At 45.0% G+C, this 17,278-nt stretch overlaps 1 protein-coding gene across 1 annotated transcript; it reads right to left on the bottom strand.

Annotated features, from left to right (window-relative positions):
- Window positions 1-10,203: 10,203 nt before the first annotated feature.
- LOC139567771 (alpha-internexin-like) lies at window positions 10,204-16,527 on the bottom strand. Its single transcript, XM_071389256.1, has 3 exons — window positions 15,408-16,527; window positions 14,524-14,648; window positions 10,204-13,948 (listed from the first exon to the last, which is right to left on the bottom strand). The coding sequence occupies exons 1-3, from the start codon at window positions 16,467-16,469 to the stop codon at window positions 13,609-13,611; spliced, it is 1,527 nt and encodes a 508-aa protein (XP_071245357.1). The 5' UTR covers window positions 16,470-16,527; the 3' UTR covers window positions 10,204-13,608.
- Window positions 16,528-17,278: the final 751 nt, after the last annotated feature.

Raw genomic sequence — 17,278 nt, 5'->3', positions numbered from 1 at the left:
TGTCTGTCTGTCTGTCCAATTTGTCTGTCTGTCTGTCTGTCTGTCTGTCTGTCTGTCTGTCCAATTTGTCTGTCTGTCTGTCTGTCTGTCCAATTTGTCTGTCTGTCTGTCTGTCTGTCCAATTTGTCTGTCTGTCTGTCTGTCTGACCAATTTGTCTGTCTGTCTGTCTGTCTGTCCGTCTGTCTGTCTGTCCAATTTGTCTGTCTGTCTGTCCAATTTGTCTGTCCAATTTGTCTGTCCGTTTGTCTGTCCAATTTGTCTGTCCAATTTGTCTGTCTGTCTGTCTGTCTGTCCAATTTGTCTGTCTGTCTGTCTGTCTGTCTGTCTGTCCAATTTGTCTGTCTGTCTGTCTGTCCAATTTGTCTGTCTGTCTGTCTGTCCAATTTGTCTGTCTGTCTGTCTGTCCAATTTGTCTGTCTGTCTGTCTGTCTGTCTGTCCAATTTGTCTGTCTGTCTGTCTGTCTGTCTGTCCAATTTGTCTGTCTGTCTGTCTGTCCAATTTGTCTGTCTGTCTGTCTGTCTGTCTGTCCAAGTTGTCTGTCTGTCTGTCCAATTTGTCTGTCTGTCCAATTTGTCTGTCTGTCTGTCTGTCTGTCTGTCTGTCCAATTTGTCTGTCTGTCTGTCTGTCCAATTTGTCTGTCTGTCTGTCTGTCCAATTTGTCTGTCTGTCTGTCTGTCTGTCCAATTTGTCTGTCCAATTTGTCTGTCTGTCTGTCTGTCTGTCCAATTTGTCTGTCTGTCTGTCTGTCTGTCTGTCTGTCCAATTTGTCTGTCTGTCTGTCTGTCTGTCTGTCCAATTTGTCTGTCTGTCTGTCTGTCTGTCTGTCTGTCCAATTTGTATGTCTGTCTGTCTGTCCAATTTGTCTGTCTGTCTGTCTGTCCAATTTGTCTGTCTGTCTGTCTGTCCAATTTGTCTGTCTGTCTGTCTGTCCAATTTGTCTGTCTGTCTGTCTGTCCAATTTGTCTGTCTGTCCAATTTGTCTGTCTGTCCAATTTGTCTGTCTGTCTGTCCAATTTGTCTGTCTGTCTGTCTGTCCAATTTGTCTGTCTGTCTGTCTGTCTGTCTGTCCAATTTGTCTGTCTGTCTGTCCAATTTGTCTGTCTGTCCAATTTGTCTGTCTGTCTGTCTGTCCAATTTGTCTGTCTGTCCAATTTGTCTGTCTGTCTGTCTGTCCAATTTGTCTGTCTGTCCAATTTGTCTGTCTGTCCAATTTGTCTGTCTGTCCAATTTGTCTGTCTGTCCAATTTGTCTGTCTGTCCAATTTGTCTGTCTGTCCAATTTGTCTGTCTGTCCAATTTGTCTGTCTGTCCAATTTGTCTGTCTGTCTGTCTGTCCAATTTGTCTGTCTGTCCAATTTGTCTGTCTGTCTGTCTGTCCAATTTGTCTGTCTGTCTGTCTGTCTGTCTGTCCAATTTGTCTGTCTGTCTGTCTGTCTGTCCAATTTGTCTGTCTGTCTGTCTGTCTGTCCAATTTGTCTGTCTGTCTGTCTGTCTGTCTGTCTGTCTGTCTGTCCAATTTGTCTGTCTGTCTGTCTGTCTGTCTGTCTGTCCAATTTGTCTGTCTGTCTGTCTGTCTGTCCAATTTGTCTGTCTGTCTGTCTGTCTGTCTGTCCAATTTGTCTGTCTGTCTGTCTGTCTGTCTGTCTGTCTGTCCAATTTGTCTGTCTGTCTGTCTGTCTGTCTGTCTGTCTGTCCAATTTGTCTGTCTGTCTGTCTGTCTGTCTGTCTGTCCAATTTGTCTGTCTGTCTGTCTGTCTGTCTGTCTGTCCAATTTGTCTGTCTGTCTGTCTGTCTGTCTGTCCAATTTGTCTGTCTGTCTGTCTGTCCAATTTGTCTGTCCAATTTGTCTGTCTGTCTGTCCAATTTGTCTGTCTGTCTGTCTGTCTGTCTGTCTGTCCAATTTGTCTGTCTGTCTGTCTGTCTGTCTGTCTGTCTGTCCAATTTGTCTGTCTGTCCTGTCTGTCTGTCTGTCTGTCCAATTTGTCTGTCTGTCTGTCTGTCTGTCTGTCCAATTTGTCTGTCTGTCTGTCTGTCTGTCCAATTTGTCTGTCTGTCTGTCCAATTTGTCTGTCTGTCTGTCTGTCTGTCTGTCTGTCTGTCCAATTTGTCTGTCTGTCTGTCTTGTCTGTCTGTCTGTCTGTCTGTCTGTCTGTCCAATTTGTCTGTCTGTCTGTCTGTCTGTCTGTCTGTCCAATTTGTCTGTCTGTCTGTCTGTCTGTCCAATTTGTCTGTCTGTCTGTCTGTCTGTCTGTCTGTCTGTCCAATTTGTCTGTCTGTCTGTCTGTCTGTCTGTCTGTCTGTCTGTCTGTCTGTCTGTCCAATTTGTCTGTCTGTCTGTCTGTCCAATTTGTCTGTCTGTCTGTCTGTCTGTCCAATTTGTCTGTCTGTCTGTCTGTCTGTCTGTCTGTCTGTCTGTCTGTCTGTCTGTCTGTCTGTCTGTCTGTCCAATTTGTCTGTCTGTCTGTCTGTCTGTCCAATTTGTCTGTCTGTCTGTCTGTCCAATTTGTCTGTCTGTCTGTCTGTCTGTCTGTCTGTCTGTCTGTCTGTCCAATTTGTCTGTCTGTCTGTCTGTCTGTCCAATTTGTCTGTCTGTCTGTCTGTCTGTCCAATTTGTCTGTCTGTCTGTCTGTCCAATTTGTCTGTCTGTCTGTCTGTCTGTCTGTCTGTCTGTCTGTCTGTCTGTCCAATTTGTCTGTCTGTCTGTCTGTCTGTCCAATTTGTCTGTCTGTCTGTCTGTCCAATTTGTCTGTCTGTCTGTCTGTCTGTCTGTCTGTCTGTCTGTCCAATTTGTCTGTCTGTCTGTCTGTCTGTCCAATTTGTCTGTCTGTCTGTCTGTCTGTCCAATTTGTCTGTCTGTCTGTCTGTCTGTCCAATTTGTCTGTCTGTCTGTCCGTCTGTCTGTCTGTCCAATTTGTCTGTCTGTCTGTCCAATTTGTCTGTCCAATTTGTCTGTCCGTTTGTCTGTCCAATTTGTCTGTCCAATTTGTCTGTCTGTCTGTCTGTCTGTCCAATTTGTCTGTCTGTCTGTCTGTCTGTCTGTCCAATTTGTCTGTCTGTCTGTCTGTCCAATTTGTCTGTCTGTCTGTCTGTCCAATTTGTCTGTCTGTCTGTCTGTCTGTCCAATTTGTCTGTCTGTCTGTCTGTCTGTCTGTCCAAGTTGTCTGTCTGTCTGTCCAATTTGTCTGTCTGTCCAATTTGTCTGTCTGTCTGTCTGTCTGTCTGTCCAATTTGTCTGTCTGTCTGTCTGTCCAATTTGTCTGTCTGTCTGTCTGTCCAATTTGTCTGTCTGTCTGTCTGTCTGTCCAATTTGTCTGTCCAATTTGTCTGTCTGTCTGTCTGTCTGTCCAATTTGTCTGTCTGTCTGTCTGTCTGTCTGTCTGTCCAATTTGTCTGTCTGTCTGTCTGTCTGTCCAATTTGTCTGTCTGTCTGTCTGTCTGTCTGTCTGTCCAATTTGTCTGTCTGTCTGTCTGTCCAATTTGTCTGTCTGTCTGTCTGTCCAATTTGTCTGTCTGTCTGTCTGTCCAATTTGTCTGTCTGTCTGTCTGTCCAATTTGTCTGTCTGTCCAATTTGTCTGTCTGTCCAATTTGTCTGTCTGTCTGTCCAATTTGTCTGTCTGTCTGTCTGTCCAATTTGTCTGTCTGTCTGTCTGTCCAATTTGTCTGTCTGTCTGTCTGTCTGTCTGTCCAATTTGTCTGTCTGTCTGTCCAATTTGTCTGTCTGTCCAATTTGTCTGTCTGTCTGTCTGTCCAATTTGTCTGTCTGTCCAATTTGTCTGTCTGTCTGTCTGTCCAATTTGTCTGTCTGTCCAATTTGTCTGTCTGTCCAATTTGTCTGTCTGTCCAATTTGTCTGTCTGTCCAATTTGTCTGTCTGTCCAATTTGTCTGTCTGTCCAATTTGTCTGTCTGTCCAATTTGTCTGTCTGTCCAATTTGTCTGTCTGTCTGTCTGTCCAATTTGTCTGTCTGTCCAATTTGTCTGTCTGTCTGTCTGTCTGTCCAATTTGTCTGTCTGTCTGTCTGTCTGTCCAATTTGTCTGTCTGTCTGTCTGTCTGTCCAATTTGTCTGTCTGTCTGTCTGTCTGTCTGTCTGTCCAATTTGTCTGTCTGTCTGTCTGTCTGTCCAATTTGTCTGTCTGTCTGTCTGTCTGTCCAATTTGTCTGTCTGTCTGTCCAATTTGTCTGTCTGTCCAATTTGTCTGTCTGTCTGTCCAATTTGTCTGTCTGTCCAATTTGTCTGTCTGTCTGTCTGTCTGTCCAATTTGTCTGTCTGTCTGTCTGTCTGTCCAATTTGTCTGTCTGTCTGTCTGTCTGTCCAATTTGTCTGTCCAATTTGTCTGTCTGTCTGTCTGTCTGTCCAATTTGTCTGTCTGTCTGTCTGTCTGTCTGTCTGTCTGTCCAATTTGTCTGTCTGTCTGTCTGTCTGTCCAATTTGTCTGTCTGTCTGTCTGTCTGTCTGTCCAATTTGTCTGTCTGTCTGTCTGTCCAATTTGTCTGTCTGTCTGTCTGTCCAATTTGTCTGTCTGTCTGTCTGTCCAATTTGTCTGTCTGTCTGTCTGTCCAATTTGTCTGTCTGTCCAATTTGTCTGTCTGTCCAATTTGTCTGTCTGTCTGTCCAATTTGTCTGTCTGTCTGTCTGTCCAATTTGTCTGTCTGTCTGTCCAATTTGTCTGTCTGTCTGTCTGTCCAATTTGTCTGTCTGTCCAATTTGTCTGTCTGTCCAATTTGTCTGTCCGTCTGTCTGTCCAATTTGTCTGTCTGTCCAATTTGTCTGTCTGTCCAATTTGTCTGTCTGTCCAATTTGTCTGTCTGTCCAATTTGTCTGTCTGTCCAATTTGTCTGTCTGTCCAATTTGTCTGTCTGTCCAATTTGTCTGTCTGTCTGTCTGTCCAATTTGTCTGTCTGTCCAATTTGTCTGTCTGTCTGTCTGTCCAATTTGTCTGTCTGTCCAATTTGTCTGTCTGTCCAATTTGTCTGTCTGTCCAATTTGTCTGTCTGTCCAATTTGTCTGTCCAATTTGTCTGTCTGTCTGTCTGTCTGTCTGTCTGTCTGTCCAATTTGTCTGTCTGTCTGTCTGTCTGTCTGTCCAATTTGTCTGTCTGTCTGTCTGTCCAATTTGTCTGTCTGTCTGTCTGTCTGTCCAATTTGTCTGTCTGTCTGTCTGTCTGTCCAATTTGTCTGTCTGTCTGTCTGTCCAATTTGTCTGTCTGTCTGTCTGTCTGTCCAATTTGTCTGTCCAATTTGTCTGTCTGTCTGTCTGTCTGTCCAATTTGTCTGTCTGTCTGTCTGTCTGTCTGTCTGTCTGTCCAATTTGTCTGTCTGTCTGTCTGTCTGTCCAATTTGTCTGTCTGTCTGTCTGTCCAATTTGTCTGTCTGTCTGTCCAATTTGTCTGTCTGTCTGTCTGTCTGTCCAATTTGTCTGTCTGTCTGTCTGTCTGTCCAATTTGTCTGTCTGTCTGTCTGTCTGTCCAATTTGTCTGTCTGTCCAATTTGTCTGTCCAATTTGTCTGTCCAATTTGTCTGTCCAATTTGTCTGTCCAATTTGTCTGTCCAATTTGTCTGTCTGTCCAATTTGTCTGTCTGTCTGCCCAATTTGTCTGAGAGGTCGCTCTCAAGGCCGCTAGAGCACAGCGGGACGTTAGCAACAGTATCCAAGGCAACAGCAGCCGCTAGCGACCCCGAATTAACACTTTGTACACAGGTAACGAGACCAAGCTATGAAGTGTTTTCCTAATAGTTGTTGTTTTTACATGTTGATTGTCTATGTCTGCCTAGAAAAAAAGGATTTTGAAACATTACAAAGATTGGATAAATAGATCATAGGTCCTGCACAGCATCTGCATATTCTATCTGCATATTCCAGTGGGTTTAATACAACATGCCTATTTACATATTCACGTTCTGGTCAGTGGAGGCTGGTGGGAGGAGCTATTGGAGGATGGGCTTGTTGTAATGGCTGGAATGGAATTATTTGGAACAATATAAAACACATCAATCCACATGTTTGACTTCTGTCTATTCATTCTATTCCAGCCATTACAATGAGCCCGTCCTCCTATAGCTCCTCCCACCAGCCTCCACTGGTAAAAGATTGAAGGCCATACTATTCTCTCACATTCATCAGGCACAGAGTTCAAGCTTAACGATAACCCTCAGGTCGCCTACTGATGACATCAACAGCCCTGGACGGTGACCTCTCAAGATGATGAATCACTTTCTAACGAGACCTTGAGATGGGAGACTGCAGCACGTCCACCATTTTACAACCAATAATTCCTCCCTCCTCCTGTCTGCCATCAGGTGATACATAACATGTGGGTTAAAGCTACAACTTCAGGAATTTTTCAGTAACAGTCGTATTCCTTGCCTTGATTCCGGAATGTGTTTTTTTACGGCCCATTGAAGTAGTGGTGGGCAGGAGAGACTGTGTGTGTCTGCGCATTTATGTGTGTGTGTGTGTGTGCCCGTGTGTGCATCGGCTTCCATGCGCACATGTGTGTGTGTGTGTGTGCTGCGTTTATAGGTCTGTGGGTGGACTAAGTGACAGGTAAGCCTTTGAGAGAGTGTGATGAATGGGTCTACTCCCACCGGGGTAAGGAGCAGCAGAGGTCAGAGCTGTGGGTGATTTCATTTCATTAAAATAGGCTGCAGGCTGATATCATACTGTTGCTATAGGGAATATACATAGCACGTAATGGTAATGTATCGTAATTGTTGTTTTCAGTGGACCCTTGGGTTCAGGGATTTTGACGTACTGTCCGTACTTGTCACAGTAAGTAGTGACTGATGAAGTAATGAGATGATTTATGGGAGTGTGTGTGTATGGATGTGTGTGTGCGTGATGTGTGCGTATGTGAATATGTGCATCTGTGTGTGTGACTCTGCATCTGTCCGTGCTGTGCTACAAGCTCTCACAGTCTCACGTCAAAATTACACGTTCATCCATGTTTCTCAAACGTCACATTTCGAAGTGTTCAAGGCATTAACTCCGAATGGTTAAGGTAAGGGTTAAGGTTTGGGATAGGCTTAAAACAAAAAAACAAAAAATGATATCGCTGGATTCGAACATGCAACGTTTGGTGCCCATCCGCCATCCCCATCCACAAACCTGAAACCTACTTGACGGTAACAGCGCTCACTGTTGCCCCTGGTGGTCGGTTTCCACGTCATCTCCCGACGTCCTCAGACATGGATGGACGTTGAATACTGACTTGTATCACAGGTGACCTGCCTGGTACCATGATGACTCACTCCTTCTCCTGTTCTCCCACAGAGGAGCGATTGCATTGATCCGAGGTGCTGATGGCCAGATGAAGTTTATGGCCTCCCTCGTTCCCCCAGCCCCAGTCAACTGTGTGTGTGTGTGTGTGTGTGTGTGTGTGTGTGTGTGTGTGTGTGTGTGTGTGTGTGTGTGTGTGTGTGTGTGTGTGTGTGTGTGTGTGTGTGTGTGTGTGTGTGTGTGTGTGTGTGTGTGTGTGTGTGTGTGTGTGTGTGTGTGTGTGTGTGTGTGTGTGTGTGTGTGTGTGTGTGTGTGTGTGTGTGTGCGTGTGGTTTATGGCGTTCTTCACTCCGCAGCCACAGTCCCCGGCCTGATTGTCATTGCCCCGTCCACCGCCAACAGAGAGGAGATTGAGACTCATCGCCATGACACCGGAAAGATAAAAGATGTTTATTTTTCAGAACATCCCTCACAGAGAGAGAGGGAGGACGAGGAGGGAGGGCGAAAGGGAGGGAGAGAGAGGAAGAGGGAGAGAGAACAGTGGTGAAACAGGGAGAGAGAGACCCTGAGAGAGATATATAGAGATAGCGATAGAGAGAGAAGTTGAGAGAGATAGAAACGGAGAAAGAGAGAGAATGTTTCCTCAAAACAGATGCCATTGAGGGCCTCCCGGGTGGCGCAGTGGTCTAGAGCACTGCATCGCAGTGCTATGCTGCGCCACCAGAGTCTGGGTTCGCGCCCAGGCTCTGTCGCAGCCGGCCGCGACCGGGAGGTCCGTGGGGCGACGCACAATTGGCTTAGCGTCGTCCGGGTTAGGGAGGGTTTGGCCGGTAGGGATATCCTTGTCTCATCGCGCTCCAGCGACTCCTGTGGCGGGCCGGGCACAGTGCGCGCTAACCGAGGGGGGCGGGTGCACGGTGTTTCCTCCGACACATTGGTGCGGCTGGCTTCCGGGTTGGAGGCGCGCTGTGTTAAGAAGCAGTGCGGCTTGGTTGGGTTGTGCTTCGGAGGACGCATGACTTTCGACCTTCGTCTCTCCCGAGCCCGTACGGGAGTTGTAGCGATGAGACAAGATAGTAATTACTAGCGATTGGATACCACGAAAATTGGGGAGAAAAGGGGATAAAAAAAAAAAAAAAAAAACAGATGCCATTGCCTGACAAGCTGACTAGTCATGATTGCCTTAGTCATTCCTCTCTCTGTTCACGTAGTTCGTTGTAGAGGTATTTTAGAACATATGCCGCTATCACGCAATGGAGCTACTGGGGTTATCCAGAGTTTGTCCCTACTGAAGCATATCCAATACACTCCAACTAAGTCATTTAAGTTCATAATTTACACTGTAAGGAAAACATTATGTGTGACAGTGTGCCAACTGCATGTGCGCAACATGCTAACGCTAGCAGGAAATTAGCCATCAGCACGCTACACTGACCTTGTGTGATTGTGATTGTTTCTTGCATTGCCCTCTGAGCCATCCACTCTTGACAGCATTTGTTTCACTCTCTAAAATACATATCTGTCAACATCTCTGAATGTTCTGAGCAGGGTTGTTAAGTTGGGACCTGCATAACAAGGTAAAAAGGTATAGCTGCGATGTAGGATGGTCTGATCTGATGCAGGGCGGGCTGTTTCATAACAGGGCTTTTACATGGCGTGCCACTGTGTGAGCCTCTCGCTAGACCTTCCCCTCGGCAGCATTGCAGGGGTATAAATCTTTGAAGGACTGCAGAGTGCGTCACACACACAGAACCATCCAGCCCAATCCGGCCCGGCCCACAGTCCCGAGGCTGCAGGGAGAGAGAGGCTTACGGGGGTCCATGGAGGCCCAAGGCCTGGGTGTTGGAAGGGTTTTGTGTGTGTGTGTGTGTGTGTGTGTGTGTGTGTGTGTGTGTGTGTGTGTGTGTGTGTGTGTGTGTGTGTGTGTGTGTGTGTGTGTGTGTGTGTGTGTGTGAGGTAGGTAGAGGAAGAGATACAAAGGTCAACACAGCAGACAATCTATAAAGGTGTCTCTCTACCATGACCCTGGAGAGCAGACTACAGCCATAACCAAACGGGCAAGGTGGTTGTGCCCTTATTGTCTCAGCATCACTTCTTTACACAGAGATGTTCAAACATCTACAACAACTGTCATTCATTTCCCACCTGACAGATGGAGGGGCGAACGTCTTTTGTTCTTTATTCATGAATTTATTTGTGAATTGTTCAATGATTATTCTTACATCCCTACATTCCTACCTACTTCTTTCGTCATTAACAAAATGAACAAAAGCTCTCTAACTGGAAAGTGAACTGCGAGAGTGAATGGGTCTACTAATGTAGTTATCTATTGCACATTCAACTTCTAATGAACAACCTAGGCTTTGATAGAATCATTAACACATGTAACGCTAGATGAGTCACAAAAGATGCTCACTTAAAGCTGAGAATAATTGATTCATCAAAACTGAGATCCTGCATATTTCTTAGATTCATTTACCTAGCGTGACCAAGAGTGGAAAACCACTTTCCATCATACCACTGTTAATCTTGTGTCGGAATAAGATTAGAATCTCATTAGTAAATGGGATTACATGTTTTCTTCATAGATGTATTAAACCTCGCTTGATTGGTCCATTACCACCATAATAACTGCATTACCTCTTAAAAATGACTTTACTTTTACTTTATCGTAGGATCCACCCATTCGTCGATGTACGATGTCATTTGGCTTGGTTGAGATCTCCCGTGACTGAGTTCACATAGGAAACATTACTGTAAAAGGTTGTGTTTGGGTCTAATGTGTTACAGCGCATCGGAAGTCAAATAGTTAGTGCACTCCGCTGGGCACACACTGGCTGAATCAACGTTGTTTCCACGTCATTTCAATGAAATCACATTGAACCAACGTGGAATAGACGTCGAATTGTGCCCAGTTTGGTATGCTCGCTTACTCCAGGAGGCAAGTCCTTTAAAAACCCATCAGAAAGACACAAGTCCAGAGATACGGTCTTAATATCTTAAGTCTTTATTGGTGTGTGCCATACATCAGCAGTAAGATACAGAGTCAGAGCATAGTCGATCAATTACATTCAGATACTAAGCGTTTACACGTTTTCAGTTATTCAGTTTAGCATGGTAGCTGTTGCTCTTAACGCTAGAGAAAGATAGTTGAGAATAAAACATCCTAAACATAACCACACGTGGACGCACATGAATCCCAACTTCCACTTAAGTCATATTTTCACTTGCGTTGCTATCTATGGGAGGCTAAGTGGAAGTTTAACTTGAAGGGCAAGTCGGGATTCATTCAGCTAGAAAGCGGCTGGTGTTTTAAGGCATTTTGACACTATAGCATTCATTCCATGTTTTGTTTTGTATTATTCATCGGTTTTGGTTTCGCGTGGCAACGGGTATTCAAGAACAGCTCTATTTCGTACACGAGAAGTTGTTTTTGTCGCACATGCATTTGTGAAAAGTTTGGCAGTGCTGCAGTAGTAGTAGTGAGGTTTGTTGTAGAGGCTTGTTGCAATGGTATTTAGACACCGGTGACCCTCTCGATTACGTTGAAGTCATAGCTATTCTAAACTTATACCTGTGGTTGTGTACAAGGCTACTTGTATCTGTACTTGCACTCATATTTGTACTTGTCGATGTAGCTGTGCTTGTACTTGCAACCAGTTTTCCTTTGTAAATTTCCTTTACATTGGAGCTCGAGAATTAAGGAAACGGTAGGCCAAACTTTCTGATTTTCCCAACCTGTTTCCCCACTATGAGTTCCCCTAGGAAACTGTCCACATATACAAACACATACAACTCCAGACACTCAGACACTTAGTAACGCAAGCCTCGTGTAAAACAACGGCAACCACATCTCCACCAATCAACAGCTTTCTGTAGTTTGTTGTACAAGCAGTGGTTTCCATTCGCAGGGTGAGTGAGTGCAGCCGGTCAGGGCTTAGAGGGCCGTGACAGACAGACATAGATACAGAGGTAGCCTAGGTCCAGATTTTTTTATGCTCTCTTGCCAACTCTGTGTCAATGAGAGACAATGAGTTGGCAACATAGCAGAAATAGACTGGCACTCAAGCTAAGATACAGAGGTAAGAAGACAGTAGTTGTGTTGAAACCTGCCAATGCACAAGAAGGAAACAAAAGGGCTGCCTAGTTTCTTTACATACAGATTTCTATTGGTGAGATCATTCATAATCATTCACAACAGACATAATAATTCCGTCATGGCCATATTTTTCAGAGGTCATGGTGCTTTAAAAGCATCATGGTCCCGTCCATTTTTCTGGACTATTGGCTTGTTTTTGTTTACTATTGGCTTGTTAGTTGTTGTGTTCCTAAGGCGTAGTGTCGTGATGTGGTACTGTTCGGAGGCTGGACTTCTCTGTTAATTCAAATGGGCTTCAGGAGTCCGCAATGGAACGTGGGAAATGGAGTTTATGCATACCATTCTGTCCGTCACACCCTATTGGACCATGTAGAAGCCCATGCACTCGTGCTAAAACGTCATTCGCTATCTACGCATTCTCTATTTGATTGATTGAGCCTGTTATGAGAAAGAGAATTTAAAGGTAGCTCATCTTCTCTCTCTCTCTCTCTCTCTTTCTCTCTCTCTCTCTCTCTCTCTCTCTCTCTCTCTCTCTGTTTAATTTCCTTTCTCCCTGTTTCTCAGATTCCCACACCTCCTACTTTTCTTTCTACTTCTCCCATTGCCCCTTTTCTTGTAACCAGTCATGGCCTGCACAAACTGATCGTCAGTACAAATGAAATCCCATCTAGATCGATATATAAGTGCCCTGAATATGACCCTCGTCATGACGAACATCCTCATCATTAGCATAATCATCACACAAGAGCCAAGCAGTGTGGCTGAGGACAATGTCAGCAGCGTGTGCCGAAGTCACATCCTGTCTAAATAATGGCATTCGTCTCAAGTCTAACCTACTGGCCAACTAAGCATGTATAACCTCATGTTCTAAAACCAGTGTTGTGTACATGGCGATGTAAAGCATTGGCAATGAAGTGTGGAACCTAGCATCCCATTGTTTTCCTACTATACGTTATGAGTATGTGAAAATGATGTATGGCCCTCTAACAATCTGTCACCATGCAAGCTTGAGATATGCTACATACATCATGCAAATAACAGTTTGATTATTAGCTAGTTTCACGTTCAGGCTGAAATGTCAGGCGGTCTATTCAAACAGCAATCAGCTCTTACACTAAAAGGGCATTATCATCATTTTCACAATTTCACTGAATTATTCCAACCTCATAGTGTGTGAACATTTATAAAACACCGGAAAATCACGTTTCTGACTGGACTGGGCCTTTATAGAAGTTTGATTAATTGACATGAGGAGCAATCTTGGAGAGTAATTATGCTTTTGATGGAACCATTGTTGGTTGAGCTCTGGTTCTGGTGTAGAAGGGGTGGCGGTTTAAACAGTTACGCGCTGTTGTCATGCAGATTTGAGTGGACCAGGATCATAAGGCAGATGCTATTGACAGTGACGAGGCCAGGGTACGAACAAGCCTTTTAGATATACTCTGATTTTGTTACTCGTGATGTTTTGTCTGAAAAAATAAGAACTTTATCTGCATTGCATTGAAACTCAGAGTTCGCAATATTATCTGCGTTGTAGATAAGGCAAAAATGGCTCAGCAAGATCACAGATCTTTTTTGGTTTTCTGCTGAGTTTGAATAACTGTGTGCTCCTTTAACAACGTGATCGATCTCTAGCTCTCACCTCCGTACCATACAAGTGCTTTCATTCATATTGTAGTATGTGGATGTAGTAGACGTATTAACAACAGTTAACAAGCTGATATGTTTTGGATTTTTGTTTTCCGTGCACAAATTCAAACTCTCACACACACATCCCCCCCATGGAATGTGTATAGAGAATATTATCATAGGCGGTGGCAGTAGTGCATGATTATTTCTTGAACTGAATGACATCTATCACAGCTCGGTGCCAAACTAGCCTGGCGTCCCAAACTGATTTAGCTGTGTTTCCCTGTTGTTTCTAGTGAGCGCAGCGTTCAGTCTGGTTAAACCAGGCTAGTGCCATACAATAGCGCGAGCCCAAAGTGAGAGTAAACTGTTTGGAGTATTGTACTGAACTGTATGTTCCTATCACCACAATAACCTACGTGTCTCCTGATAGGGCCAGAAGTGTGCCTGTAACTACTTTGTTATTGTCATAGTAAGAGAGTAGAGTGGAGAGAATTGGTGATTGGTTGTTGGATAGTGGTAGGTTACACAGTAGTAGTAGTAGATTCTAAACTATAACGGATTCCTCTCTGAGAATACCCCTGTGAAGGGGGGGAGGGGGATGGGGAGTATGAGGGAGGGGATGGAAGGTGTAAGGTTAAACCTAAGGGAAGGGGAGAGTCTAGTTTTTCTGGTTGGTAGGGTTGGCGTTGCTGGACTCCTTCTGGTCTCCGTCGTTGGACCCCTTGCCAGACTTGCTCTGCCCATCCTCCTGGTCCTTTCCCTCATCCTTCTTGGAGCCTCCAGAGATGGTGGTGTACCTGGTGGTCTGGTTGTAGCTGCCCATGCTGGGCAAGTCCACGTCGCCGGAGGAGGTCATGTCGGAGGACCTCATGTTGGAGGACCTCATCTCGGAGGACCTCATGCCGAAGGACCTCATCTCGGAGGACCTCATGTTCATGCTGGGGCTGGAGTAGGTGATGCCTGTGCTGATGCGGGTCTCTTCCCCTTCCAGGAGTTTCCTGAGGAGAGGGGGGGAGTGTTAGGGAGGGAGTGTGACAGAGGGAGGGAGGGATGGGGGGAGAAGAAAGCAGGGGCAGAGGGAAGAGGGAGAGGAAGGAGAGATGTAGAGAAAGAGATAGCGGGAGGGGAGGAAGGGAGAGAGATAGGGTTGGTTAAATACAGGTTAAAATATAAACGAATCACGTGATCAGCCCATGCTACCCCAGGAGAGTAATGCTAAGTCACCTCAGGGCGTGTGGCTAATGACTTCTAAATCTATGTCATTGATTGATCAGGATCTTTAAAGTGATGCTGATCAAGTGTTGGTCATGCGGGTATTTAGGCATGCCATTTTCAAGCGTAATAAATCTACTGTAACTCTATGAAAGCTAGGATTTCAATGTGTATGTTACAGTAATACATCATTGTGATGTTATGATTACAATGATGAATGTTATGATTACAATGATGAATGTTATGATTACAATGATGAATACAAGCTATGTAAAATGTATGCATGATTGTAAGTGGCTTTGGGTAAAAGCATCTGCTAAATTGCATATATTATATTATTATATATGATAATATTAAGTACCTGTATGCAGCAATTTCAATATCCAGCGCCATCTTGACATTCAGAAGGTCCTGGTACTCCCGCAGGTGACGAGCCATCTCGCTCTTAGTGGTCCTCAGGTCATTGTCCAGCTCGGCCATGTTGTCCTGGTAACATATTGAAGTAGAAAACAAATTGTGAAACAGTGGCAACCCTAAAAGTGCATTGTGTTGATATAGGCTATGTTTTAATATAGCCTACCTTTCTTCTGAGAGTTGGTGATGTCTGACTCAAGAAAATAACGATAACAATAACATTATAAATTCGATTTTAAATAACCAAGAACAGGCCGCTCTCCAAAGAATATTTCATCACTATGTACAGAGACGCACTAACGCCAAATAAAATACGGTTATAAGAGAGCAGTCAATGGGTTTCTCAGTTACTAAGTACAACACAAAGCAGTTACAATGAGAGGCGCGTGCGTATTTTAAAATTAGAACAGTGGTTTTCAACTTCCAAACTCAAAAAAAGCTAAAAGACGCTTTCAACCGCAGCCCTATAACCGGTGACAGAGCGTCTTATCACGCCACCGGAATAGTTTCAGTACCATGGAGAGTGAACAGCTCCTATTGTCATCTCAACACTTTCATTTTACAGCTCTCGTGTTGTGCATTTTAGTAAAACAATTGAATAGCTCTAAAATAATGCTATAAAGCTAAATTCTCCACTTTTATTAGAACAGAAATTGTGATTTTCTTTTCATCAGAATAATTTTTTTGCACATGGTTAAATGCAACATCTTTCCAAACTAAACAGTTCTTTATCTCTTGCTTTATCCTGGACATGTTTGTAAACAAACTGCAAGAAAGATAACCTCACATTTGAGCTTTTAAGTGTATTTAAAGAAACAAATAATTTCTTACCTGGTACTGGCCAATCTCCTGGTTGTGCCTCTCCTCCATCTCGTTGAGCTGCCTTTCCAGGGACTCGTTGGTTCCCCTCTGGCTCTCGATCTCGATGGTCTTGGACTGGAGCTGCCTCCTGAACTCATTGAGTTCCTCCCGGCTGGCGCGCATCGTCTCCTGGCTACGGGTGGCCTGCTCATTGAGGTCAACGAACTTCGACTTGTACCACTCCTCGGCGGACTGGAGGTTCTTGGAGGCCATGGACTCGTACTGGCCTCGGATCTCCTTCAGGGCAGAGGTGAGGTCAGGTTTGGAGACCTCCATCTCCACGGATACCTGCGCGGCTTGGATCATGTTCATGAGCTCGGCCACCTCCTCCTCGTGCACCTTCCTCATGAAGTTGATCTCGTCGAGGAGGGATTCTACCTTCTTCTCCAGGTCTAAACGCACCATGGTGGCGTCGTCCACGTCCTTCTTGAACGCCTTGAGGGTCTGCTCGGCTTCCTCCCGCAGGCGGTACTCGTCATCGTATTTGCCGCGGAGCTTCTGCAGGTCCTCCTCGATGTTGTCACGCTCGATGAGGATCTGGGACTTCTCGCCGTTCACCTCATCGAGCTGGGAGCGCAGCTCGCGGATCTCCTGCTGGTACAGGTCCGCCAGGCGCGAGGGCTCCGTCTGCCTCTGACGCAGGGTCACCAGCTCGGTCTCGAGCACCTTGTTCTGCTGTTCCAAGTTGCGAACCTTGTCGATGAACATGGCAAAGCGGTCATTGAGCCCCATCATCTGCTCCTTCTCGTTCGTGCGGATGATTTTGAATTCATTGTTGAGCACCGTGCTCTGGGCGAAATCCAAGTTCTCCATCGGCATGGGCATCTGCGAGTAGGACCGGCCAGAGGACCTCTTCTGGTGGAAAGAGGAGCCCAGGTTAGAGCCCATGTTCCGGGACTGAGAGTGGGACCGGTAACCACCGCTGCGTAAAGAGGCATTGCTCATCCGGGATGGAGAGCTGGAGTAACGGGGAGACTCCCCGAAAATCTTTCGGTAGGAAGAGGCGGAATTGAAGTCAGATCCGTAGCTCATCTTGGCGAGTGATGAAAGAGAGCAGAGCAGGGGGCGCGTCTCCTTTTTATAGGGGGACCTTCCAACGATCAATAATTCAAGCCGGCTGATGGCAACCTCTAGCCTGCCCAACTGGCCACTGCAGATTTCCCAGGTAAAACAACCTCTCATCAAATACCTTAAATATACTGAGTCATTGATTATAAGCACTTTTAAATGGTTAATAACCACATTTATATTTGTGATTAAAATCACATCTAAGGAGCGGTACCTATTTTGGACGCTAGAGCCGGTAGATGGAACTGTCCGTTTTGTCGCAGTGCTGATTTCAGCAAGAAATATTGTATCTCGTTTTAGCCACTCACCTCTGAGGAGACTGGACACATTGCACTAAACTATATTTAATGTTGTTCTAAACCTGTGCAATTTTCATTCTCAATACTATTGGACTTAGGATGCGTTTTTAGGCTACCTAACACATTTATTATGTAGCCTAAAACCGGTAGTAATGCTGAAATGTATATTATTTTAGAAGGTGAACCTGAAGTGTTACTGCCATTTGTGAGCTACTCCTCCCATTACTGAAAGTAATAAAGGTCATTCTACATGATTTGACACTACAATTATGAACCATGAACTATGCAGCGTCTTGTCTCTACATTAATAGGCCTACATCAAATATTGTCCTGCAGAGGATCCAGCACATTTCTGACATATGGCTAGATTTAGTTTGTAAATATCCCTGTATCATCCTTAGTCATCACGCAGCTTTCCAAAATCAGACCTCTCTCCACACCTCCCATGGAAATGGTTGTGTGATGCTGCCCTCT

The sequence above is a fragment of the Salvelinus alpinus genome, chromosome 2, assembly GCF_045679555.1.
Source record: "Salvelinus alpinus chromosome 2, SLU_Salpinus.1, whole genome shotgun sequence".
NCBI lineage: Eukaryota > Metazoa > Chordata > Actinopteri > Salmoniformes > Salmonidae > Salvelinus > Salvelinus alpinus.
The sequence above is the reverse complement of the archived record's forward strand: the minus strand, read 5'-3'. Positions and strand labels throughout refer to the sequence as shown.

Coding starts and splice junctions, on each gene's coding strand:
- LOC139567771 (XM_071389256.1), bottom strand. CDS start 16,469: ATGAGCTACGGATCTGACTTCAATTCCGCCTCTTCCTACCGAAAGATT. Junction 14,649..15,407: donor AGGAGATTGGCCAGTACCAG/GTAAGAAATTAT, acceptor ATATGTTACCAG/GACAACATGGCCGAGCTGGA. Junction 13,949..14,523: donor ATTGAAATTGCTGCATACAG/GTACTTAATATT, acceptor CCCTCTCCTCAG/GAAACTCCTGGAAGGGGAAG.